This window comes from Henckelia pumila, chromosome 3, assembly GCF_033568475.1.
Source record: "Henckelia pumila isolate YLH828 chromosome 3, ASM3356847v2, whole genome shotgun sequence".
Taxonomy (NCBI): Eukaryota; Viridiplantae; Streptophyta; class Magnoliopsida; order Lamiales; family Gesneriaceae; genus Henckelia; species Henckelia pumila.
The window spans coordinates 157,178,010-157,205,736 of NC_133122.1; the positions used below are offsets into that span (position 1 = coordinate 157,178,010).

Below are 27,727 nucleotides of genomic sequence, written 5' to 3' on the forward strand. Positions count from 1 at the left end.
TCTCAAAGTCTTCAGAACTGTTCTTAAATGGTCAGCATGATCACATAGGTCCTTGGAATAGATCAGAATATCGTCAATAAATATGATAAAAAAAAATCATCAAGATATTTCTGAAACACTCGATTCATAAGACCCATAAATACCGCTGGAGCATTCATCAAACCAAACGGAATTACAATGAATTCAAAGTGACCATACCTTGTTCGAAAAGCAGTTTTCGATACATCTTCATCTCTTACTCTCAATTTATGGTAGCCGGATCTCAAATCAATTTTTGAATATACCGACGAACCCTGTAACTGATCAAATAAATCATCAATTCGAGGTAAAGGATAACGATTCTTTACCGTTTCTTTGTTCAGTTGTTGGTAGTCGATGCACAATCTCACTGATCCGTCCTTCTTTCGTACAAAAAGTACCGGTGCACCCCAAGGAGAGACACTTGGTCTAATGTACCCTTTGGCTAATAGATCTTTCAACTGGTCTTTCAACTTTTTCAATTCAACTGGTGTAATTCGGTAAGGTGCTTTTGAAATAGTTTGCGTACCTGGCATCAGTTCAAAGCTGAAGTCTATCTCTCGGAATGGAGGCAATCCTGAAATCTCATCAGGAAAGACATCAGCAAACTCACTAACCACTATCAAATCAGCCAATTTCGGGGTAGTTTTCATCACATCTACTGCATATACAAGAAATACCTCTGCTCCTTTCTGCAATAAACGTGTCATGGATAGAACATATATCAAAGGAATAAGAGATTTTGAACCTTTACCATAAAATCTCCATTCATCAGCCATCTCAGGTCTGAACTGTACAACCTTCTGAACACAATCAACTGTAGCCCTGTACTTGGTTAACATGTCAATGCCGATAATACAATCAAAGTCGGACAAACCAAGCACAATACAGTCTATTTCAATCTCATTATCGTCATACTGCAATGTAAATTTCCTAACTAATTTCATCGACACAATAACTTTTCCCAAAGGTGATGAAATAGACACAATAGCAGATAACGATTCAACAGGTAATGAATGCAATAACGCAAATTGTTCAGAAATAAAGGTATGAGAAGCTCCTGTATCTACTAGAACATAAGCAGGATAACCTCAAAGAGAACAAGTACCTGCTATCACATCATCAGGTGATGCCTGTGTCTGCTCCTCAGTCAAAGAAAACACTCGAGCTTGCTGTCTTGGAGGTTGACTCACGGTTTGAATTCCTCCTTGTATATCTTGTTGCTGAGTCTGTGGTTGGAATGAATGAACAGAAGATGCCTGACTCTTAGAGTGAGCCATTGGTCTCGATGATCCCGCACCTTGTGAACTTCCAACACCACGCTGTGGGCAGACTCGTGCAAAATGTCCCGTCTGATTACAGATATGACAGCTGCCAAACACTCCTCGACACTGTTTGCTGGCATAATGACCTCCACACTTAGTACAGTACACCTCAGAACCACTAAACTTTTGTCCAGCTCTAAAATTTTTGGATCCACTCGAGCCTGAAGAACTACCTCCAGACCGCTTAAACTGTTTTGCTTTCCCTTTAAAGAAATTCTTCTTACCACTACTGCTACTTCCTCCTTCAAATAGAGGTGGTGGTGGAATCTGTGGCTGTTCTTGGGGTTTTTCACTGGTGATGGCACAAACGATGCTCCTCATTGTCTCAGTAACCCATCTTCTACTCCCTTTGCGCGATTAAGAGCACTGGCAAAGTTGTTTTTCGTCCCGCATTCACGAGAGTAAAAACATTTGGATTCAATCCATTAATGAACTGGTCAGCTTGAGCTTCATCACTGTCTGGAATATGGGGAACAAATTTCAGCAAACTCGTAAATTTGGCAACATATTGTTCAATGTTCAATTGCCCTTGCTGCAAGCTAGAAAATTCTTCTCTTTTTTCCTTTCTATAGGACACTGGGAAGAATCGTTGATATAAAATAGTTTTAAAAACAGACCATGTAATGACCGTACCTCGATGCTCTAGTGCTTTCCGTGTTGCTATCCACCAACCTTTTGCAACTTCATGTAGTTGGTGTATAACAAGTTTGACTCGACGATCGTTTGCATAGTCAAGGGATTCAAATAACTCTTCAATATCCTCGAGCCAAGTCTCACATTCCACATCATTTTTAGTTCCCTTAAGTGTTGACAGTTTAAACGACTGAAAGCGTTTCAATAGATTTTCCATCGGAGTAGCAGTCATATCTTCCATATCTCTAGAAGTACTACCTTGTTCAGTTCTAGGAATTTCTGTTGCCTGTGGCACTGTCGGTTCTACTCTCGGTGCTTCTGTTGCTTGTGGTATTTTCGGTTCTATCACTGCCTATTCTAGAAAAGGAACTATAGTCTGTCTAGTCTCAGGTCTTCGAGTCATATCTGATAATCAAACAGATTAGTACACAATTCAATCTCTGATATAACAAATATGTTTCAGTCCTCCTTCGATTAGCACGATAATGCCTTCTCAAGAGATCGAGTTCTGATTCATTTTCAGTCAAGACATGCTTCCAATCAAATCAGATAAGCAGGTAGCATGTAATTCTCAAAGCTTTAAATCAGTTCATATACTAAACATGCTTCAAGAATAAATAAACAATCAGATAGACTCGATCTACCCCGCTCATTCTAGTTTAGTCCAAGAAATTACTTCGCTCTGATACCACCTGTTTTGGGGCCTTGGTTTGCTAAACTCATTCTTAGGGCAATTAGTAATTAAACATCATTACTTAAACACGTAAGGAAGAAGATCAAAAAAAAAAAAATTTCTCAATTAGGGGTGCCGCTCGAGCGCCCCTCCCTAACCCAATTCTCGGGTTGGGGATTTTGGCTGCGCCCGGGCTGCCAAAAAGTGCAGCTCGGGCTCAACTCTGGGCAGCTTCCTGCTCTGTTTTTCAGCAGCAAAATTTGATCTTTCCAACTCATTCCAATCCATATTTTTCAAGTCTAGAACATGTATAAATATAAAGAACATGATCTACACATGTTTATAACTAGTTAATACATCAAACTAACAGTTTGGAATCCAACAAAACATGAAACTACACAAGTGTTCATCAACTTCTCAAGAACAATAATCTCAAGTGTTTTTTAACATGCTTGCTAAGACTAATATACACATCGATTCAGCTATAAACAACCCGAGTCCACGTCTAATCTTCTCTCATGAGCTACCTTATGACTTTGGCCAGCTCCTGCCCCATCTGTCGTCATGCACAGATACAAAACAAGACAACAGCCGGATGAACTTCGGTGAGAATACAATTCTCAGTATAATCAACATATACATGCGTTAAATAAATTCATATCGACTCTAAACATTTCGACTCAAGAATAGAGTAAACGCATATATAAAGAATTGATTCCTATCACACTCTTTGCCATCAAGATTCGTATACAATCTTGACATGGATATCCATCTAACGTCGTCTCATCAGATTCGAAAATAAGGTCCATCACCTTGGCATAAGAATCAATTCATATCATATCATATCATATCATATCATATCAAATAAAGATCCACTATCTGAAATGGATCGACAACATCAATAATATAAACACAAACGATAAACAAGTATGTGGTTTTTACGAAATAATCAAGAAGTGTCATTCTTGAGTATTGAATTCTTGACTCTAGCTCGATGTTGTCTTATACCTTCTCGTTTCATCTCGATTCTTGAGGCTTCAACTCTAAAACTTAACAACAAGAACACATATATCAACTCTATTCAAACATCATCATTCAATCTTCAAAGAACGCTTCAAACCTAGCTCAACTTCTTCATTGGTTCGAAGGCGGATTTTCCGAGTCAATCAAGCTCCTATAAAATCTAAAATGACGTATATGCGCTAAAAATATCAACAAAAACTCATATTAAGTTCAGCTCAGACACAAGAATTCAAAACGACTTCAAATCATAAGCCAACGACATAACGACGGAGATTCGATAACCGAAACTATACCGACTTCAATCCAACAACCATACACAACATATATCAGCAAGATATCATCATAAACCAGCACTTCAGCAGTTACAAACTTTGAATTACATGCTGGAAATCATATCAAATGAAAACGACGTTCGTTTATCGATCCCATTTCGAACATATGAGATATAAAAGCTCAAGAACATGAATAAATAACCGAATTCTGTTTCCCTTCATTTCTAAACTTTCAAACATGCTGGAAACATCAAAATACTTACATAAAATCGAAGCTCTCATCTCAAGGATTCCAGAACTATGCTCGGAATTAAATTCGGACAATCGGAACAAAAGTTACAAAGGTTTGAAGATCAATTCCAAATGAAGAAAATAATGCTATCGGTTTTTGTTCTGAATTTCTGAATGCAATATCCATAATACACGTTTCACAAGCTGACTAATCAATTCATATTGGATATATTCAAGTATATTTGCAATTTAGTCCCTAAAACTTCGAAAATTGCAAATCAGACCTCGACCTTATTTATAAGTCAATTTCGATCCTAAATAATTTAAGAATATTAGAATTTAAATCTAAACTCTAAAAATTTTCAAATTAAATATTCTCGGATTAAAATTAAATAATCTGAGATTAAATCAAATAATCTCGGGCCTTACAAATATATAAATCAAAATATCAAAATCATGGTCTCAAGTCAATCTACGTCGTCCCTCTAGACAAAGGAATTAGTTCATAGCGAAAATAAAAATCAAACAAAGCATTTTCTTGAACATCATTCAAAATCAGGAGAAGAAAAAAATAAAAACGATGGTAGATGATGCTTCTCCATCCCCGAAAGTCACTTCGTCCTTCTTCATGCCAAGATTCCTCGTTCTTCTCTTCTCCATGGTCTCCCAGCCGTCTATCCCTTAAATCCTGGAAAAAGGTTCCTAAAAATCTTATGGGAGTTTTATTTTAAACCGCGGGAAAATGTTTTCAAAATCAGAAATTTCGCAGCGCAGGTGCACTGTGGATGGGCGCGAGGGCACTGCGTCATAGCGCGGGTGCACACCACTGGAGAGCGTGGGAGCGCTTATGAACTCGCCTGGTCGCAGGTGCGCTGATGTTAGGGCGCAGGGGCGTCCTGTGTGACACTTATTTCTTGTTCTGACTTTGTTGTTCGCACTTCCTTTCGTTTCAATCTTTTCTACTTTTCCTCATTTTTTTTTATCTCATTTAACTTCTTTTGCAAACGACACAAACAAATATAAGCACGCATAATATCGCTCGATATATAACAAAATACAAGTTAAATCATATAAAATATAAGCGCAAAAATTGCACTTATCACATCGTTGGGATCTCAGATTGATGCTCGCATGGATACCATACAAGCAACCCTTGGAACATGACTCAGTGAACTACTTGATCATTTGTCCAAAGCTGATGCCAAAAAGAGTGAAGAAGAGCATCGTTGTACAGAGGAGGCTAAGCGGGCTCATGAAAGAGAATAGAGGAGGTGGAGAGGAAGAAAAAAGAAGAAGAGAAGCGAGCTCATGAAAGAGAATAGAGGAGGTGGGGTGGAAGAATAAAGAAGAAGATAAGAGAAGACGAGGAGGAGGCTCCGAAAGTAGTAGTGGTTTAGATAGTAGGTGTACTTAGGATTTTCCCTTTTTGCTAGTAGGTGCAATAGGTTGCTTTTCTTCCTCGCATGTTGTTAATAAAGTTCATTTTCTCAATGAATTTCATTACCTCTCTTTTATCTCGCATATTTAATTCTCTTGGAGCATATGTTTTTTCATCACCAAAAATGGATAAATTGTTAAATCCCTAAGTTTTGGTGATAACAAACAATAAATAATTGTTGTAGATCTTGCTTTCTTTTTATGTAAAACATTTTATCGACCGCTTGCTTTGAAGATCACTCGCTCGGTCGTTAAGAGCCACTCGTCTGGTTGCATGTAACAGTCAGCACTCGCTTAGTCTTATGAGGTAAACCACTCGACTGGTCACCATAACAAGATCTACTCGTCTGGTCAAGACAGTCCTCGCCTGTTCAGTTTTCAAGTATATCTTTTACAACAGCTTCAACGAATGTCTTCTGATTCAAGCAACAATCGCTCAGAACAACATTTTGCTTTTCAGTAAAAGTATATTGTCAAGAAATGCAAAGCCAACAAAAATCAAAAAAATCATAATGATTTCCCGAGTTGCTCACTGATGAGGTTTTAATTATAGACTGTCTGCGACCATTGCCTTCTTGATTTGGAAAGAGCCAAATCTCAAATTTATTAAAGCATACTACACTTAAATCATTGTTGTAGATCTAGCTTTTTTTTTTTAATGTAAAACATGTTATCGACCGCTTGCTTTGAAGATCACTCGCTCGGTCGTTAGGATCCACTCGTCTGGTTTCATGTAACAGTCAGCACTCGCTTAGTCTTAAGAGGTAAACCACTCGACTGTCCACCATAACAAGATCTACTCGCCTGGTCCAGACAGTCCTCGCATGTTCAGTTTTCAAGTATATCTTTTACAACGGCTTCAACGAATGTCTTCTAATTGAAGCAACAATCGTTCAGAATAGTATTTTGCTTTTCAGTAAAGTATATTGTCAAGACATGCATAGCCAACAAAAAAATCAGGAAAATCATAATGATTTCCCGAATTGCTCACTGATGAGCTTTTAATTAGAGGCTGTCTGCGACCGTTGCCTTCTTGATTTGGAAAGAGCCAAATATGGAATTTATTAAAGCATACTACATTTAAAAAAAGAACAACGTTAAAAGTACCTTTGCATTAATGATCTTCAAATGATCTTTGAGTCTCTCCATACAAAGGATGCTATAAATAGAGATTGCTTGAAGAAAGAAAAATCACCGAAACTTTATCTTTGCAACCTGAACTGTGCTAGCAATTTGACTTGAGCACTCACAAAAGTCTTATCTACTTTGCTCATATCAACCATCACTTAACAAGAAAGTTATCAGATCATTAAGGATCATTCAAGGGTTTTCAAGCTCCTCGAACGTTTCAAACAGAAAGCTCGAGAAGAAGAGTTTGACAGTTTTGATCTGTAGATTCAAACTAAGCTGTTTTTGTGAAAATATGATAAGAACCATAATCTTATTTTGCACAAAAATAGGAGTTACGAGTTAGACAATAAATAAGTTCTAATATTGGAGTTGATGTGTTACAAGACGTCGTAATAACCAAAGTTTCTAGTGAATTCCTTCCTGTGTAGAAGAAAGGGAAATGTAGAAGGATTCAACCTTCGAACTTTCATATCTCTTGTGTTCCTTTATCTCATTCATTATTATTTATCTTGTTGATACACTTGTGATTTGAGTAAAAGAAATTCATTGAAGATTTGAACTATTTCAGCACTTTTAAGTTGCTTACGTGACTTTAAAAGTTGAGAACTTTAATCAAATTAGTTAGCACCTACTCGATCGGTCGTGCATTTCAGAGGAATTTTAAAGAATTTGTACTCCCCCACCTCTACACACACCCGGTCCCAACAAGATGCATTGCTATCGTGATTGTCCAAAATTTTATTATTTCATTCTGGTAACAACTGTGTAACAAATAATTTTATAATTAGTAGCTGACACTATAATTCGGAAATAAATGGTTTGTTACGACTTACAAGGTAATTGCCAGTTTCGTAAAATCACAATTTCACAGCTTCAGATAATTCTACAACCCATGCATAAAAAATATAACAGTTAATAGTTATAATCCAAATATTAATGCTCTTTTGAGGGGAAATAAAATTATGTACATCATCAACTAAGAGAATGAATAATAATTACATGTCGAGTTTAGCTATTTAGTAGTAAATAAATAAAGCTCTAACATACGTAAACTGGTTGCAGATACTCAGTTTCATATATTAACATTTTCAGCCTAGGCCTCAACCCACTTAGTGAAGCGTAACAAAAAACTGAATTCACTTGAGCTCCCTCGAATTATAACCCACGTACATGCTGTTCTTGAATGCCATACGGTTCTGGTGGTGGAGGGCGAGATTCTGCTCCGCGATCAAAGGAGGGATTGGCAGCAACACTACTCTGTTTCACAAAATTACAAAGAAAAAGCTTATTAGAGCTGAATATTAACATTGAATTCGCAGATATATTGACTATTGTGCTCCAACGCAGAGACTAACAGAAATTAAAATTATAAAGATACGTGATGCATTGCAAACTCTATTAACATAGAGAACGTGACTGCAGTATGTAAGCATACCCACCGACAGAAAGACGACTGGCAACAATGAGGGTCCCAAATTAAATGCATCATTTAAATGGAGCAAGAACAGCTCGGATGTCAGAACGGAAAAGAGTTAGCCAAGCATGAAGCCAAGTTGGGACAACATAGACAATATGTTCATTAGTACGAAAAGTCGAACTGAAACAAGCAGTTAGAGACCATCTATGTGAAAAAGCATAGATGAAGCAGATGAGGAATGGATTCCACTGAATCAGATCATCAATCATATCTTTTCATGATAATAAGAGCAAAATTCATCGACCAAGAGCAGATTGAGTGAGAAAAGTTTAAAATTTTCATGTCTAATTTTTTCCAAATTCATGTTTCAACACCTTGTTAGGACTCAACCTCCTTCCCTTGAATCCTGAATCCAGTCCTAATATTGACCATTTGTTGCCTACATTGATTATTAGACAGTGAAAGGAAATACACGTGTAAATTTTTAGTACAAAATGACCCAGGCTAAATGGCTACTCTGCTGATGATAACGTATATATCTGGACTGATATTAGGTGGAATTTAGCAAAACGAATCAGATAAGCACACCCATGAGCGGAATAATGGATAATTCAAAAATTGCTTGCACATGTAAATGATTTTGAAGATTGATCATTAACAGGATCTTTCAACCATAACCTCAAGGCTGTTTTATTGTATATAGAGTCTCTACGAGCATATTAATCCAGAGCAGACACTCATTAGTTGTATCCAACGGACTATTGAGGAGTGTTTTTCAGTTACTTATGTTTAGTGAAGCCTTTAGCATGTTTAGTGAAGCCTTTAGCATAGCTAAGCAAATCGAGCCAATTTTTGTATGACTTAAATAATCAATGATACTCGAAATATGTGGGGCAGATCTAAGTTGACAATCAAGCATGAGCATATCTTGAGTGGAGTCTAGGTTGACTAGTAATCTATCAGGAATCTAGGCGGACTCCATTATAGAAATACAAAAATGAAGATCGCTTCTTGAGAGGAAGAAACGAGGATGCAAAAAGATTACACCACCTGCAAATTACTACAACTTCATGAACTTAACTTTGTTCACGATCTACTTGCTTGCTAGGTCAAATCAGTAATTTGACAGTCTGCCGAAGTGTTGAGAATCAAAATTTTATCCACAGTTGAGTCGAAGGTGTTTACCAAGAGTTTACGAGGCTTCAAATCGTGCTTTGTTCATTTAATGATCAAGGATTGGAGGTATTGCAATTCCTTTTTTCCTAGTTAGGAGTCGAAGCTATGTTTCGGAGGCAAACATTTTCTGAAAAGATCCCAAGCCCTCTATCTTCACTTCACCCCCACATAAGACCATATTTACTTTGCTCCAACAAGACAAACGTAAATTATAAACACAATTAGATAAGGAATAGATGTCACCGAATCTTGGGAAATCCACAAATAACAAGTTTGGCCGAATAACTCAAATAAATACCCACTGATAAGACTAGTTTAAATTTTCAGAAACCTTTAGTGCGTATCTCTGCCCAATGTATAATTGGAAAGGATTAATGAGGTTTCTACGAAATTTCTACTAAAATATATACGAAAAACAGATCAGTTGGCAGACATCATACAGAGAAAAGTCCTAAAAAGTACGAGTAGAACTTTTGATAACCTCATGGTTCACATATTTATTAATAAGAATCATTATCTACGTAACCTAAATCCCCCATTATTGCCAAATTTGTAGAGAACAATTTTGATAAGATGATAAAATAACACGAGGAATAATCCTCTAAAAATTCCACGTTTCTCCATTAAAGTTAATTTCAGATTGGACTGTTTCTTTTAGCCATTTTTATCAAGGTGTTTTTTACTCCAATAACCAATACCCTAAGATATCACCACCATGTAGGTCATGATATGCAAGGTTGTTGCAGTTTAAAAACTTTTAGTACAGAATTATTTCTTGCCAAGTATCTGGTGAACCTTTATTCAACTTATATCTATTCACTGAAGCTAAAACCATCCTCCCCTTTAAACTTTGATTTGACATCAAATAAAAGCACAGATAGAGGGAATTACCGATGGAGAATAGGATGAAAATTTATCAGTAAAGCATGTAATATTTGTACGCATGCTCATAAATAATAGAAGGAAAAAGTTGAAGACCTAGGGCTAAACATGGTAAGCGTTTCATTTCTTTAAATTAAGTATTCTGAAGAAAATGTGACAAATTGAAGAAGAAAATATGAAGTTCCAGAAATAAGTTTTGACAATGATAGGTAATGACTAATGATTGACATAATGTGTTGAAAAAAAACATAGGCATAAGGATTTGCTGGATATTATTATATTTGTAAATCATGAATTAATACATGAAATGTTGAGAAGTTTGAAATTTTGGAGGAAGTCACTGAAACAATAAAGGCTAAACATCAATTTAAAAAGAAGCAAAAGAAAAAAAACATGCAAAGAAATAGAGTTATACCCTTGTACAATAATTTTTACCTGATAGCATATCTTTCCATACAATAGATACTACTGACCGAAGCATACACATTGTGAGTGTAATATAAGAAATAAAATATATTGTATGAGAGTAGGCTGACTAGCCGTGAATTAATCTTTTGGTGGAGTCATAACCATTATTAATCATTTAGAAGTGGTATCCAAATTCTTAAAAACAGAATGACGAAATACAACTCAAATTCTGTTTCCAATTACTAACAAAAAAGTAAATAAACCATCAATTTCTAACTGCAATAAAACAATCAGTTGAAGGACTTATATATAGCATTTCCCACCAAATCAATGCAAGAGAAATGTATTTTCGTTTGTCAGATCCAACCAAATATTGCAGAGAAATCTTATAACCAATTTACTAAATATTAAAATTATACCCGAACTTATAGATACTAAAAAACTTTCAAAAAACAGAATATAGTAAATTTCCTGCAGGGTATCAAAGCCAAAAAGCGAGGAAAAAAATGTCAAAGATACAGAAACCAAAATGTCCATCTATTGCTTTAAATTCATTTTCAATCTAATTGAATCTCACAAACACAGAGATAAGAAAAATGCTAGCAACCACTAAAACAGAATAAAACAAAGACTGAAAATCTGTAAATAAAATAAAACAAAAAAAAAGTAAATAAAAAATATAAATGAAACACAAAGGAAAATTTATCCAAGCTATTCATCTCCAAATTGAGACCAAAATTTCACAATTCACAAATCATACATACATATAAACGAAAAACAAAGGAAACTTTAACCCATTGAGATCAAGTATCACTATTAATTCTTATGGCCCAATTGAATTGGGTTGGTAGCAGTGAAAGGGATTTGTAGCAAAGAAGAGAAGTGGGATTTGCGGCAACGAGAAAGCAGCGAAATGTATTTTTTGCAAAGAAGGGAACTGGGATTTTCAAAATGGTGGAAAAACAGATAGGTGGTTATGGCACGCTTCTTCCATTTTGAGCCCCCGACAATTGAAGAATGGGGAGAGGAGACGGTTTGTATATTTTGAAAAAATAGCCATAATCCTTCTTCCTTCAGGAAATAGAAAAGGATATATAGGTAGATGACAGGGGCATAAAAGGAATCACACAATTGCTACCGAATTCAGTTATTCTAATTGGTTCCTACTTAACAAAATAGTAAAGATACAACGCAGATTCAAACGAAAACCGAAAACTTTAATGGAAGAAATTATAAAGGTAAGGTTGAGTAGAAAATGATTCAGATGAAGTTTTAACTCTATCTGAACCATGATTCCTACTATTAATTGCATCGAACAAGATTCATCATACTTGGAACTTTGTTCCTTCCAAAAGACCTAATTAATGTAGCATTTACTACTAAAATATCAAATAAGATAAGGAAGATATTTAGCATGGTTTATTGTATCGACTTGATGATATTCAAGGTATAAAAGGAATGCAACCGAAACGGAGCATACTAAGATTGGGCCCATCAAACCTGATGAACAGCGTTAGGATCAGATCTTGAATTGTCACCATATCCTGCTTCTAGATTTCCATATTGTGCAGCATATGCTGGTCCTGAAACCAGATGATGGCACATTATATTTGCGTCTCTTTTGGACAACATGAAAAGAACAATTACAAAATGATAATTGTTGGCTCATGTATAACAACCTGGAGTCGCAGCTGCCATTGCCATTGCCACCGTCGCAGACGCCGTCGCCCTCCTCTCTGCATTTGCAAGTTCAGAACGCAGTTTCTCTGCTTCACGAGTCATAGATATCATGTGCCTTTCCATTATTTCACTTAGTTGATAGTTTTTGGCCCGCATCTTTCTTTCATACTCAATTGCAGCCCTAATTACATTAGCAACAATAATGCACTTAAATTAGCAAAATTAAATTATCCACTGAAAACGAATGACTTGCGTGGTAAAATTCTGAGCTGCCAAAGTATGGAATTTCAACATTATATCACAAGTCAACAATTATATCGATTTCAGAAACAAGCAAAATTTTCAATATCACTAACATCGCATTTAAGTTTCGCCGCTCAAAATTCTCAAGTTTGAAAAAAAATTCTCCTATGGCCCAACTGTAACAGGTAAACCAAATCCATCTTCAACAAAAAATGCAGAGGACTGCGAGGGAGTAAACTAAAGTAATCAACACAAGTAGCAGAAATTCAAGATGGATTAAAACATAGGCAGTTACCCAGCAATATGCTTTCAACAAGCTCCAAAATTTTCTTCCATACAATACCTAATATCTAAGCTTTCTTTAATACAGTGTATTTGAAGCATAAGCAATCCTTCGATATAAATTGGTAATTAATTAACTAAATAGAGTTCTTCTAAAACATTGTCTAAGTGTGTGAGTTTAGCCTTCAGTTCTATCAAAAAACCCTAGTCTTACTCACTGCCCATAGTCCCATGTACTTGTTAGTATCAATAACTTCATATTTGCTACATTTATTTTAATCTCACACACATATACAGTTTCCGACATGTGTACTATTTCTTCAGTGAAAACCCAAGGACAACCAAATTCCCTTAAAACCGTATGCAAGAAAATGTTGCAAAACCACATCATTAAAATATGATCTCAAGTAAGGTTTTTGTTGTAATACATATGGGTACTAATTTTACTAAAGGGAATAAATACTTATGCCTTTGGTCAGAATCAAGGTTCTATTTTTACGTGTCGGTAGGAATCAAAATTTTCCATGAGGAGAATAGTTTGTAAGTTGAGAAGGTTGAACTATTGATCCCAAATAAAGAAGATATCAAGATATTATAGACTCGCGATTCAAATAACATATACTTGCCCGAGTTTAAATGCAATTCTCATTAACCTCAATAGTAGGATTCAGTTCTAGGAATCTAGATACAATAAAGTTTAGCTCTTAAACCATATGCAGTGCAATATGATTATCATCCACTAGATTCTCAAACTTACATAACAATCACACATTTAGAAATAAAACGAACATGCATTTGCATTGTTCCAACAACCATGAGGAACACATCTTTAAATTACACACAGCATTATTTTCTAAGAATTGCAACAGGAAGAGGCAAAATCTTTGAAATTAATTACACCTGCAGATTGCCAAGGACGTATAAAATAAAGAAATGCATGAATAACATTAAACCTTCCTCTTTGTATTTCCTTGTACAATGCTTCAATCTCAGCCCTGAGGGCTGGCAATTCCATCAATTCAGAATGAGTCTTCGCAAGATCCTCGTCGATATCCCGCAGCTTCTCTGAAAACTCCTTTCGCTCGGCCCGAAGCTCCTGAATGTCGGCCCGAACTCTGTCGAGTTCAGCGGGGATCCCGTCAACGGAACGTGCCTCCTCCTCCAATCTTAAGGAACGGTTGTATACCTCGCGCACCTGACCATCTCTTTCGGCCTTGACGGAAGTGGCCGTGGCTGACAAGTGGCGGACGTCCTGCTCGGCGCTGATCAACTCTTGCTTGAGCGCCACGTGGGTGACGGCAAGGCGTTGGTTGTCGTGGAGGAGAGTCTGGATTTCTCGGCTCTGAGCAGCGAGGCGCTCCTCGAGTAGATGTAGCTCCTGAGAAGAGATGCGGCCGTGGTGGTGGAGACGCCGAGGTTCCTCGGGTAGGTGGCGATGGCTATGGCTATGATTTCGTGCAGCCATGCCTGTACAAAGTACAAACACTTCTCTTGCCCAATTTATGAGGGATGGTGACTATGGAAATTCAGCGCAAAAGTTTTATATTGAATTTTTTTTTTTCGTATAATATATATATATTGAATTTTTCATGTGTCCAACAATGATGTATAACTATTCCCGACTATTAAAACTCGGTATCGTATTTTAGTTATGCGAAAAATAAAAAAAAACAACGTCGAGTAAGAGGTTAATAAATATTGTTGGACAACTGAAATATTCTCATACATATATATTATCAATATATCAAAATATCTATATATTAACAACCTCTATATATTTTTTGGAGGTATTATCGACCAGTGTAGGCATATGTTAGCTTTAAACACGAGTTTCTCGGTTCATTTTGTCCGTCGACAAGCAAACGAGATTGCCTATTGATAAGCACGAATTTTATAGCTTATTTGACACTTTATTTTGTCGTATTCGTGCTTATCTGGCATTTATATTCCGAGTTTTGTGCATAAATCGTCATATTTTCTATGTTTGTAGGTTTGACTAAAATTTGAGAAGAACTGAATATTGAAAAAAAAGTCAAACAATTCAATGCCACGTTGGAACTTGGCCGGAGAACATGGAAAAATCTTAAGTCCAAGAGAATTGAAGGAAAGAAATAGCACGGACCCTGTGCGTACTTTGGAAGAGGGTCCGTGCATGTTCGAACCAAAAGACATTGGAAGACAAATAATACACGGACCCCGTGCATATTCTGGAAAAGGGTCTGTGTACCATCGGCTTTTGAGATGTTCGTCACAGAAAAATGCACGGACCCCGTGCACCTTCTGGAAGAGGGTCCGTGTGGCTTCGTAAAATGTTTGGGCTGGAGTTTTTAATGCACGGACCTAGGCACGGACCATGTTCGGGGTCCGTGTACATCGCAAATATGAAAAAAAATAATTCGCGCAGAATTTGGGAATTTTGGAACTCTGATTATTTTGGGCTACATTGGATATTATTTTGGACGAAAATAAAGGATGTATAAAAGGGAATCAAGCCCTAATTAGAGAAGACTTTTGAACTTCTGATTTTTGACTGATAGACTTTTGAGAGATTTTCGGGATTTGACGGCTGAGAGCTTGGAAGAGAAGAAACGCGTAATGCAAGCAAGATTCGGCACTATTGCTGAGAATTTTCTTTTCTTCTTTTTCTGTTTTATTTTATTATGAATTCAAACATGAAACTTTTGTTTGATTTTATTATTATGGAGTAGTCGTTTTTTGACCGGGGCCATAATAGGGCCAGACTATTGATTTTTGTTCATGGAACGGATTGATTGAATTTTGATTTATGGAATATTTATTGATTAATGTTTGTGCATAATTCTTGCTTTTAATCTGGCCAATTAATTGCATGTATGTCGTTCGATCTGGACTTGAAAAAGAAAAGATTTAAATTAGCTTCAAAAATATTGATTAACACATGGTTAAACTGACTAGAAATAGTATTCGGTTTCAGTGTGCGATTTTAGGCGAAAGCTGAAATTCCATAACTCGTGAATGCGTTTTTGTTTAATTAAATTCAATTAAAAATAATTGGACTGTTAAATGAAAATAGGGTTATTAATTCTAGAAATAGATTAATAATTATTCTAGAAAATTTCGTCGTGAATATGAATGAATTTTGTTTGATTAAATTCAATACGTGGCAATTATCGAAGTCTGGTATCGTTGTGTGTTCCTGGTCATTTTCCTAAAATTTGAATCAGTCTTAAAGCTTTTCTGTTCATTTAATTTAATTTAAACTTCTGCTTTAGAATAATTTATTTTATTTTAATTAGTAGTTAATTTATAAAAATCCTTTATTTTAATTATCCTAGATTAATTTGAATAGTCTATATCTTAGTATTTAAACGTTAGTCTCTGTGGGATCGACTTGGATTCTGTCCAACTATATTATAACTTGACCTAGTTCACTTGCTAGAATTTTTCCCAACCAAAATCGTCAGTCAAGTTTTTGGCGCCGTTGCCGGGGACTATTTGTTTACTATTAGGATTGATTATTTATTTGAGACTAGGTTTTTTTTTATTTTTTTATTTTGTTTAATTTTTATTCAAGTGGTTGATTTGTGAACTTTAATTTTTTCAGGAATATCTCATGTTATATGAGCCATGCTCGAGATTCTGAAGACCTCATACCGCTTGATTTAGAGATTGAAAGCACTCTTCGTCGTATATGTAGAGAACGAAGACAGCATAACTTAGCCCTTAATTTTGAATCTGAAGAGGAGTTAGAAGATATGGCTGAAGAAGATAACAACCGCACTCTGATGGACCTTCATCGACCATTAGTTGGAGGATATGGATCCAGCATTGTTCGCCCTGCAGTTCAGGCGAATACTTTTGAACTTAAACCAGACATCATCCAGATGATTCAGATGCAAGTCAGATTTGGAGGCATGCCTTCTGAGGATCCGAATGCTCATCTGGAGCAATTCATGTCAATCTGTGACACCTTCAAATTTAATGGAGTGACTGCTGATGCTGTTCGGTTGAGGCTCTTTCCGTTTTCTCTACAGGGAGAAGCGATAGAGTGGCTGCGAGATTTGCCAGAGGGATCAATTACTAATTGGGATGGTTTGGTTGAAGTTTTCATGCATAAGTATTTTCCACCCACCAAAGTTACACAACTTCGGAATGCAATTATGTCATTTAGGCAGAAAGATGGAGAATCACTGAATGTCGCATGGTCGAGATTTAAAAAGATGTTGAGAGTATGTCCAGTACACGATCTCTCCATAGGCCAACAAGTAGAGACTTTCTACTACGGGATTGATTCATCTGTGCATTCCATGCTTGATGCAGCTGCCAATGGCAGCCTCTATAGAAAAACTCCTGCAGCAGCACTTGAAATCATTTCGAATATGGCTGAAAGCAATGTTAGTTGGCAAGACAGCAGGAGGGAAACGAAAGTTGGATTTCTGGAGATGGATGCTCTGACAGCAATTACAGCAAAACTGGATGGACTCACTCATCAAGTATCTCAACTGCAAGCAAATAAATCTGCACTATCAAAGCAGGTGAATCAAGTCATGGGAAGCACTGAGGCAGTTGAAGGATCAGCGAGTGGCATTCCATACATGCCAGATTCATTTTTTGATGGACCGCCAGTTTTTGAAGGTGATTCAGTTAATTATGTGGGGAACCAAGGGCGACATCAGTTTAATCCATACAGTTTCTCATATAATCCGGGTTGGAGAAGTCACCCAAATTTTGGGTGGAAACATGCTGAAAATTCTGTTGAACCTCTACATTTTAATCCACCACAGCAGCCTGCACAGCAAAGGCCTCCTCAACAAGCAGTTAGACCTCCACAAGGTGCTGGACCTTCTATGCCGCCAGGATTTAAGCCATCTGAGAATAAGTCAAATCTGGAAGACATGCTTGCAAAGTACATAGAGGGGAATGAGATGAGATGGCAAAATCACGATGCCATGATGCAAAGAGTGAAAACCCTGTTGGGACAGTTGGCAAACCAGTTCGCTACACGGGCGCTAGGTTCACTTCCTAGTGACACAGAAAAAAATCCAAAGGGCGTCAATGCAGTCATAGTAGCTGAACAGGTAAAGAAGGAGGATGCTGAGGTCGAAAAATCTGAAAAAGAGGAAGCATCAGCCAAGCAGCAAGGCGAGAACTCGAGGGAGAAAGGTAAGTCTCTGAACTCAAATGTTGATATTGATATAAATTCCCTCCCTTTTTCCCCAAAGAGCAAAGCAACTGCAACTTGATACTCAATTTTCAAAATTTCTAGAGATTTTTAAGAAGTTGCATATTAATATCCCGTTTTCAAAAGCTTCAGCTCAAATGCCCTCTTATGCTAAATTTTTAAAAGAAATTTTATCAAACAAGAGGAAACTGGTGGATTTTGCGACAGTGAAGCTTTCGGAGGAATGCAATGCATTTTACAAAACAAATTACCTCCGAAGCTTAAGGATCCTGGTAGCTTCTCTATTCCTTGCACCATAGAAAATTCATTTTTTAGAAAAGCTTTGTGTGATCTTGGTGCAAGCATTAATTTGATGTCCTATTCTTGTTTTGAGAAGTTAGGAATTGGTGAGGTGAAACCAACTACAATTTCCCTACAGTTGGCAGATAGATCAATTAAATACCCTAGGGGAATTGTAGAAGATGTCTTAGTGAAGGTCAATAAATTTATTTTCCCGGTGGACTTTGTTGTTTTGGATATGGAAGAGGATCGTGAGATTCCTCTTATTTTGGGTAGACCATTTTTGGCCACTGGAAAAGCTTTGATAGATGTCCAGAAGGGTGAATTGGTGCTAAGGTTGAATGATGAGAGGGTAGTGTTTAATGTGTTTCATTCTATGAAATATCCATCTAATGTTTCTAACTGTTTTAGAATTGATGCTACTGATGAGTTTGTTGAGTGTGATGTGCAGGAATTTATTAGTGAAAATCCGTTGGAGATCTGTTTGACTAATTCATCTCCAAGCGAGTTGGATAATGAAGAGATTGAGGAATGCATTCAGTATTTGGATGCCGGCAAACCACTCTCAAGGATGGTAAACTCAAGGATTGGGGAGCTTGGACATGTTCCAAGAGCATTAAAGCCATCAGTTGAAGAAGCCCCGATCCTTGAGATGAAACCTCTCCCTTCGCATTTAAAATATTTATTTTTACTTAATAATGATAAACTGCCTGTAATTGTTTCTTCTACTTTGACAGGGGATGAGGAACAAAAATTGACTCGCGTGTTGAGGGAGAATATCAAGGCCATTGGGTGGAGCATAGCGGATATAAAGGGAATCAGCTCTTCTATGTGCATGCACAAAATTCTGATGGAAGCTGATCACAAAACATCAACCCAACCTCAAAGGCGGCTCAATCCTGCTATGCAAGAAGTGGTCAAGAAGGAGGTAATTAAGCTTCTAGATGCAGGTATTATCTATCCCATCTCTGATAGTAAGTGGGTTAGTCCTGTCCAGGTTGTTCCGAAAAAGGGTGGGATTACTGTTGTGAAAAATGAGAATAATGAATTAATTCCCACCAGAACTGTTACGGGTTGGCGTGTTTGCATAGATTACAGAAAACTTAATGATGCAACCCGTAAAGATCATTTTCCCCTACCCTTCATTGATCAAATGTTGGAAAGATTAGCCGGACATCCTTTTTATTGTTTCTTGGATGGCTATTCGGGTTATATGCAAATTCCAATTGATCCTGAAGATCAAGAAAAAATCACTTTTACATGTCCTTACGAGACTTTTGCATATAAACGAATGCCATTCGGTCTTTGTAACGCACCGGCTACTTTCCAACGCTGCATGATGGAAATTTTCCATGACATGATTGAGGATTTTATTGAAATATTCATGGATGATTTTTCAGTGTTTCGCTCTTCTTTTGATGCTTTCTTGCTGAATTTGTCTAAAGTTTTAGAAAGATGTGAAGAATCAAATGTCCAATTTAGTTTTGAATTGGAAAAAGTGTCATTTTATGGTGAGAGAGGGAATAGTTTTGGGACATAAAATTTCTGAAAGTGGAATTGAGGTTGACAAAGCAAAAATTGAGGTATTGAGAAACTTCCTCCGCCATCAAATCTGAAAGGGGTGCATAGTTTTTTAGGACATGCTGGATTTTATAGATGGTTCATTAAGGATTTCTCTAGCATCGCCAAGCCGATGACTATTTTGCTTATAAAAGATGTACCGTTTGATTTTTCTGCTGAGTGTGTGCAGGCCTTTCAGTTTTTGAAGAAGAAATTTGTAGTAACCCAGATTCCATTTTAAGATAATGATATGTTAAACATGATTAAGGGTTAGTAACTAACCAATTCCAGGGCATAATTGGACTTCAGAATTACCAGATGGATCGCTGCATATAAAGGTAGTAGCCAAGTTCCACTTTACATGCTACGATATGATATATAATTTTAAAAGTGGCAAAACAAGATTAAGGAGTCCTTATTTGGTGAAAATAAGTGGAAAATCAGCTCCGGAACGTCCGAAAATGGTAGGAAGGGTCCTGGGGGTCTAGGACAGTTCGGAGGCACCGAAATGAGTTCGGACCACCCGAAATCAAATACCAAGTTCGGAGGATCCGAACCTGGGTTCAGAGGATCCGAACCCAGCACTTAGGAGGCTCCGAACCCAGTTCGGAGGCTCCGAACTCCCCCAGACAGCAATGCTAGATGACTAATCCGCGATTTTTGACAAGTGTCGTACATGCAGGTTTGGAGGGTCCGAACCTAGTTCGGAGGCTCCGAACTCCGACGGATTTTTGGCTATAAATAGGGCTCTTCGGAGTCATAATTTGAAATACGAATTCCCGAGGTTTCTTCTTCAGTTATATAGTGTGAGTTATACACTTGAGGGCCCTATTGGTTATAATAGAGGTTCTGGAATAACCAAGGAGTGGTTATAGTTATCCGGGACTAGCGACTCAAAAGGGCTATCTACGGACGAAGGTATGGTCCGGGAATCTATTTAAGTTTTGGAAGTACTTATTAGCTTAGTTAAGACTTATAGAATTTGTGTAGTGATACGATAAACTTTTGAATATAGGCTTGGAACCTAGGATCCTACTATACTTGAACTAGCCTAGAGGTACGTACACATTGACTGAGATTGCCAGCGAGTATACATGTTTATATGTTGCTTTTATTTGGCATTATTATATGACATGATATATGATTTACCGCTTTCTATATTCATATGTCATGTGCATATACACGTTGAGCCTATACCTTGATATACCTGATTATAGAGCCGCTCAGCTCTATACTCGATATTCTGTCACTGAGAGTACCGCGACGGCGGGGACATTTATGTCTGAATACTCTGGTGTACTTGACGAGTGTGGTTGCACCCAGCGGTTGATCTGTGCGGTGGCAGCACTCATGTGGCACCGGTACTGAGCATGACTTTTTAGATGACCCTTTACCAGTCATCATGTTGCATGCATCATATTTATACGTGTACTCATGTTTATGTACTGGGCGTTAGCGCTCATGTCCTAGTTGTTATCTTGGACACCCTATTCCATGGGGTAGGTCGCAGGATGGACGGCAGGATTAGGGAGCAGGCCTTAGTTATACAGCAGGATTCTATATAGCTGTATAATGTTTATTTTTAAGTATTTCGATATGGTTGTATCACTACTGATGAATAAGCTTGACACTTTTATACTAAACTGATATGTAATTTATGGTTATGTTTCCGCACGTTTTACTCTGTTAAGTTATTTTGCTGTATTAAGTTTAATGCATGCTATTAGTTGCCAGTTAGTAGGTGATACCATGCAGGGTCACTACATTTGGTATCAGAGCATCCTTAGATTTTGGGATTAGTACTTGGGATTTAGAATTAGTTTTGAGTAATTCTTGAGCATTTGGGATTTTAATGTGCAATTCTTTTCAGGATATGACTGACGAGAGTCATGGTAGTGTTGGCCAGGAAGGTGGTCATCATCATCGTCATCACCGCCATCATGATGATCAACATCGTCATCATGAGGGTAGACGTCGCTACTCTATCAATAAATTCATGCAAGTAGGACCGAAACCTTTGGTGGGAGGCGAGAATCCTGAACAAGCAAGAAGTTGGATGTCTAAACTCGAGAGTACTTTTCGTGCTTTCGATTGTACTGAGGATCAGGAATTGGAAGTTCTAGAATTTGTTCTAGAGGATCGAACACGTTTTTGGTGGGATGCCAAAGCTGCTCAGGCACGTACTGAGAGAGGACATGTGACTTGGGGGATTTCTGTGAGCAGTTCCAGAAACTGTATTTTCCTCCAGCTGTTCGCCAAGCACGATCGATGGAGTTGCTTACTCTGAGGCAAGGATCAATGACTATTGATCAATATCAGCAACGATTTCTTGATCTGCTACCTTTCAGCCCTCATATTAATGAGAGTGATGCATCGAAGTATGATCTCTTTCTACAAGGCCTGAACCAAGATATATACTCACAGGTTGTTGTCTGTGATGACCTAGTATCTTATGAGACTTTGGTGAACCGTCATCTTGTGGATACCAGCAACAGGCATGCACAGTTGTTGATGCCAGCACAGCTTAGTGGATCATTTGAGCCTAGAGCTCAATCTGTTGTGCAATCTGTACCTACGTCTTCTTCTACTCCTACTACTTCATCTGGATCTCGTGGTTCACGAGGTATGTTCCATTTTGGGAAAAAGAAGAAGAAGGAGGAGTTTTGTAGTCATGTGGAGGGAAGCATCCTGCAGCTTCATGTCGGAGAGCTACTGGTGCTTGTTATATTTGCGGTCAGCAGGGACATCTGCGGAGAGATTGTCCTCAGCGCCTGGGTTCTGCTAGTGGATCGGGATCACAGGTTGGATCTCAGGCTTCTAATTTTCCACGACAGCAGCCAGAACCACAGAGTTCTTCTGGTTACCGTCCCCAGACTCAAGGGCAGGTATTTGCTCTGTCTCAAGAACAGGCTACTGAGGAAGCGATCGCATGTTGGCAGGTACCTTTATGTTATGTGGTATTCCTGCACTTGTTTTAATTGATACTGGAGCATCACATTCCTTTATTTCTAGTCGCTTTGTTAAGAGACATAGATTAACTTATGTATCATTAGATATGGATTTAGTTGTATCTACTCCGCTGGAGCAAGAGATAGTAACTAAGCGTCTAGTGATGGGTTGCCTTCTAGAGTTTGAGGGTAATGTATTGTCAGCTAATCTGATGATATTAGCGATGACAGATTTTGATTGTATTTTGGGAATAGATATACTGACTTTGTATCACACTACTGTGGATTGTTATCAGCATCTGGTACAGTTTCATCCTGCTAAGGGTGATAGCTGGTATTTTTATGGTGAGGGTGCGCGACCTCCGATGCCACTTGTTTCGGCTCTGAAGGCATGTCATGTCTTGGAGTCAGGTGGGGAGGGCTAACTTATCTATGCAGTTGATATGTCCATGAGTAGTATGGGTATTGATCAGTTACCGGTAGTCGGTGAGTTTCCGGATGTATTCCCTGATGAGATTCCTGGTTTTCCTCCGGTGTGAAAGGTTGAATTTGGAATTGATTTAGTACCAGGAACTACGCCTATATCCCGAGCGCCTTATTGTCTAGCACCATCAGAGATGAGGGAATTTAAACAGCAGTTACAGGATCTGATTGATAAGGGATATATTCGTCCGAGTGTTTCTCCGTGGGGAGCACCTGTTTTGTTCGTCAAGAAGAAAGATGGATCGATGCGATTGTGTATTTATTACAGGCAGTTGAATCGTGTCACCATCAAGAATAAGTATCTTTTGCCGCGGATTGATGATCTATTCGATCAACTACAGGGTACTTCTGTTTACTCCAAGATAGATCTGAGATCTGGATACCACCAGATGCGGGTACGAGACTCAGATATATCTACGACTGCTTTTAAGACCAGATACGAGCATTATGAATTTCTGGTTATGCCATTTGGTTTAACGAATGCACCGGAAGTCTTTATGAATCTGATGAATCAGGTATTTCGAGAATATCTGGATAGATTTGTCATCTTCTTCATTGATGATATTCTTGTCTATTCTCATGACAAGGATGAGCATGCACAGCATTTGAGGATTGTTTTACAGACGTTACGAGATAAGCAGCTGTATGCGAAATTGAGCAAGTGTGAATTTTGGCTTGATCGGGTAGTGTTTCTCGATCATGTGATTTCTAATGAAGGGATATCTTTTGATCCTAGTAAGATAGAGGCAGTGCAGAACTGGTCTCGTCCGACGACGGTTGCTGAGATTCGTAGTTTCTTGGGTCTAGCTGGATATTACCGTCGGTTCATCGAGAATTTTTCACAGTTGACCAGACCTTTGACACAACTTACACGGAAAGATGTTGCCTTCATATGGTCCTCGGATTGTGAGGAGTCATTTCATGAGCTGCGTGGACGTCTTACTACTACACCTGTGCTAGCTCTACCTTCTGGATCAGGAGGTTATGTAGTCTATACTGATGCCTCTGGTCAGGGGTTAGGATGTGTTCTGACACAGCATGGACATGTTATTGCCTATGCTTCTCGACAGTTGAAGACATATGAGAGTAATTATCCAGTACATGATCTCGAGTTAGCCGCCATTGTATTTGCACTCAAGATCTGGAGACATTATCTTTATGACGAGAAATTTGAGATATTCACGGATCATAAGAGTTTGAAGTATTTATTCACTCAGGCGGAGTTGAATATGAGACAGAGACGCTGGATGGATCTTCTGAAGGATTATGATTGTGAAATCAAATATCATCCAGGTTCTGTTAATCTTACTGCTGATGCCTTGAGTCGGCAGGTGAGACTTTCTGCACTTCAGACTAGTGAAGTATCTCATATGATTCAAGAGTGTTGTTCATTGAGTTTTACGCTCAAGCACAAGAAAGGGAGAAATGGGATTCGATTGTATACTATTTTGTCTGAGCCAGCATTGTATTCTCGGATCAGAGATGCTCAGATATCTGATGTTAAGACTCAGCATTTGGCACGTTTAGCCAATGGAGTTAATACATCTGGATTTCATTTTCAGGCAGATGGTTTATTGTGCTTATCTAATCGAGTGGTTGTACCTAATGTTGCAGAGCTCAGGAACGATATTCTATCTCAAGCTCACAGGAGTCGATTATCAGTTCATCCTGGAAGCATGAAAATGTATAAGGAATTGCGAACTAGATTCTGGTGGAAGGGGATGAAGCGGAGTGTATATCAATTTGTTTCTCGATGTTTGGTTTGTCAACAGGTCAAGGCTGAACACCGACGACCAGGTGGATTATTGCAGAATCTTGAGATTCCCGAATTGAAGTGGGAGCACGTAACTATGGATTTTGTTACCCACTTACCTATGAATTCACGTCAGTGTGATGTTATCTGGGTTGTTGTTGACCGTTTGACGAAATCAACACACTTTATTCCTTATAACCGGGAGTATACTTATGATCGCATGGCACGTTTATATATCCAGGAGATAGTGCGATTTCATGGGATTCCAGTGAGCATAGTCAGTGATAGAGACCCGCGATTTACCTCACGTTTTTGGGGTAGTTTTCAGGAGGCGTTGGGTACCACTCTGAGTTTGAGCACTGCATATCATCCGAATACTGACGGACAGTCAGAGCGGACGATTCGTACATTGGAGGATATGCTACGTTCTTCTGTCATGGACTTTGGCTTATCTTGGCAGGATCAGTTACCTTTGATCGAATTTGCCTACAATAACAGTTATCATCGTAGTATTGATATGGCACCTTCCGAGGCATTGTACGATCGATGGTGTCGTACTCCGTTATTCTGGGATGAAGTCGGGGAACGACAAGTCGAGGGTCCTGAATTGGTGCAGCAGATGTAGACAAGGTAGATTTGATCAAGCATAGGATCAAAGTTGCTCAAGATAGACAAGCCAGTTATGCTAATATTCATCGCAGGCCACTTCAGTTTGAGCCTGGTGAATATGTGTTTCTACGAGTATCACCTTTCAGGAAGGTGATGAGATTCGGCGTGAAAGGCAAGTTGTCTCCTCGTTTTATTGGACCTTTCCAGATACTGGAGAAGATCGGAGATGTTGCATATCGTTTGGCTTTACCGCCAAATCTTTCCAGTATACATAATATTTTTCATGTGTCGTTACTTCGACAGTATATAGCTGATGAATCTCATGTGATTCAGTCTACTGATATTCAGCTAGAGCCAGATCTGTCTTTTGTTGAACGACCAATCCGTATCTTAGACAGAAAGGAGAAAGCTCTTCGTAACAAGACTATACCACTTGTGATGGTACAGTGGCAACGCCGAGGCGTTGAAGAAGCAACTTGGGAAACCGAGAGCCATATGCGAGCAGAATATCCTGAGTTGTTTGCTGTGTATTTTTTTATTACCATGTAAAGATGTAATTACAGTTGTTTTAATAAAACATGGTTTGATGTTTCATATTATTATCTTGATTTGTCTTTAGATTTTATTTCGCGGACGAAATATCTAAAGGTGGGGAGAATGTAGTAACCCAGATTCCATTTTAAGATAATGATATGTTAAACATGATTAAGGGTTAGTAATTAACCAATTCCAGGGCATATTTGGACTTCAGAATTACCAGATGGATCACTGCATATAAAGGTAGTACCAGTTCCACTTTACATGCTATGATATGACATATAATTTTAAAAGTGGCAAAACAAGATTAAGGAGTCCTTATTTGGTGAAAATAAGTGAAAAATCAGCTCCGGAACGTCCGAAAATGGTAGGAAGGGTCCTGGGGGTCTCGGACAGTTTGGAGGCACCGAAATGAATTCAGACCATCCGAACTCAAATACCAAGTTCGGAGGATCCAAACCCAGCACTTAGGAGGCTCCGAACTCAGCACTTAGGAGGCTCCGAACTCCCCCAGACAGCAATGCTAGATGACTAATCTGTGATTTTTGACAAGTGTCGTACATGCAGGTTTGGAGGGTCCGAACCCAGTACGGAGGCTCCGAACTCCGACGGATTTTTGGCTATAAATAGGGCTCTTCGGAGTCATAATTTGAAATACGAATTCCCGAGGTTCCTTCTTCAGTTATATAGTGTGAGTTATACACTTGAGGGCCCTATCGGTTATAATAGAGGTTCTGGAATAACCAAGGAGTGGTTATAGTCATCCGGGACCAGCGACTCCAAAGGGCTATCTACGAACGAAGGTATGGTCCGGGAATCTATTTAAGTTTTGGGAGTACTTATTAGCTTAGTTAAGACTTATAGAATTTGTGTAGTGATACACGATAAACTTTTGAATATAGGCTTGGAACCTAGGATCCTACTATACTTGAACTAGCCTAGAGGTACGTACACATTGACTGAGATTGCCAGCGAGTATACATGTTTATATGTTGCTTTTATTTGGCATTATTATATGGCATGATATATGATTTACCGTTTTCTATATTCATATGTCATGTGCATATACACGTTGAGCCTATACCTTGATATACCTGATTATAGAGCCGCTCAGCTCTATACTCGATAGTCTGTCACTGAGAGTACCGCGACGGTGGGGACATTTATGTCTGACTACTCTGGTGTACTTGACGAGTGTGGTTGCACCCAAAGGTTGATCTGTGCGGTTGCAGCACTCATGTGGTGCCGGTACTGAGCATGACTTTTCAGATGACCCTTTACCAGTCATCATGTTGCATGCATCATATTTATACGTGTACTCATGTTTATGTACTGGGCGTTAGCGCTCACGTCCTAGTTGTTATCTTGGACACCCTATTCCATGGGGCAGGTCGCAGGATAGACGGAGCTGGTGGTTCAAGGTAGGATTAGGGAGCAGGCCTTAGTTATACAGCAGGATTCTATATAGCTGTATAATGTTTACTTTTAAGTATTTCGATATGGTTGTATCACTACTGATGAATAAGCTTGACACTTTTATACTAAACTGATATGTAATTTATGGTT

General features: G+C 38.3%; 2 protein-coding genes across 2 annotated transcripts; both read right to left on the minus strand.

The window, feature by feature from the left end:
- Positions 1-1,683: 1,683 nt before the first annotated feature.
- LOC140889814 (uncharacterized) lies at positions 1,684-2,217 on the minus strand. Its single transcript, XM_073297543.1, has 2 exons — positions 2,016-2,217; positions 1,684-1,919 (listed from the first exon to the last, which is right to left on the minus strand). Exons 1-2 carry the CDS (start codon positions 2,215-2,217, stop codon positions 1,684-1,686), a joined length of 438 nt encoding a protein of 145 aa, XP_073153644.1.
- A 5,458-nt stretch (positions 2,218-7,675) lies between these two features.
- LOC140890618 (protein FLX-like 1) lies at positions 7,676-14,341 on the minus strand. Its single transcript, XM_073298534.1, has 4 exons — positions 13,785-14,341; positions 12,306-12,487; positions 12,127-12,209; positions 7,676-8,000 (listed from the first exon to the last, which is right to left on the minus strand). The coding sequence occupies exons 1-4, from the start codon at positions 14,294-14,296 to the stop codon at positions 7,899-7,901; spliced, it is 879 nt and encodes a 292-aa protein (XP_073154635.1). The 5' UTR covers positions 14,297-14,341; the 3' UTR covers positions 7,676-7,898.
- Between the last annotated feature and the right edge of the window lie 13,386 nt (positions 14,342-27,727).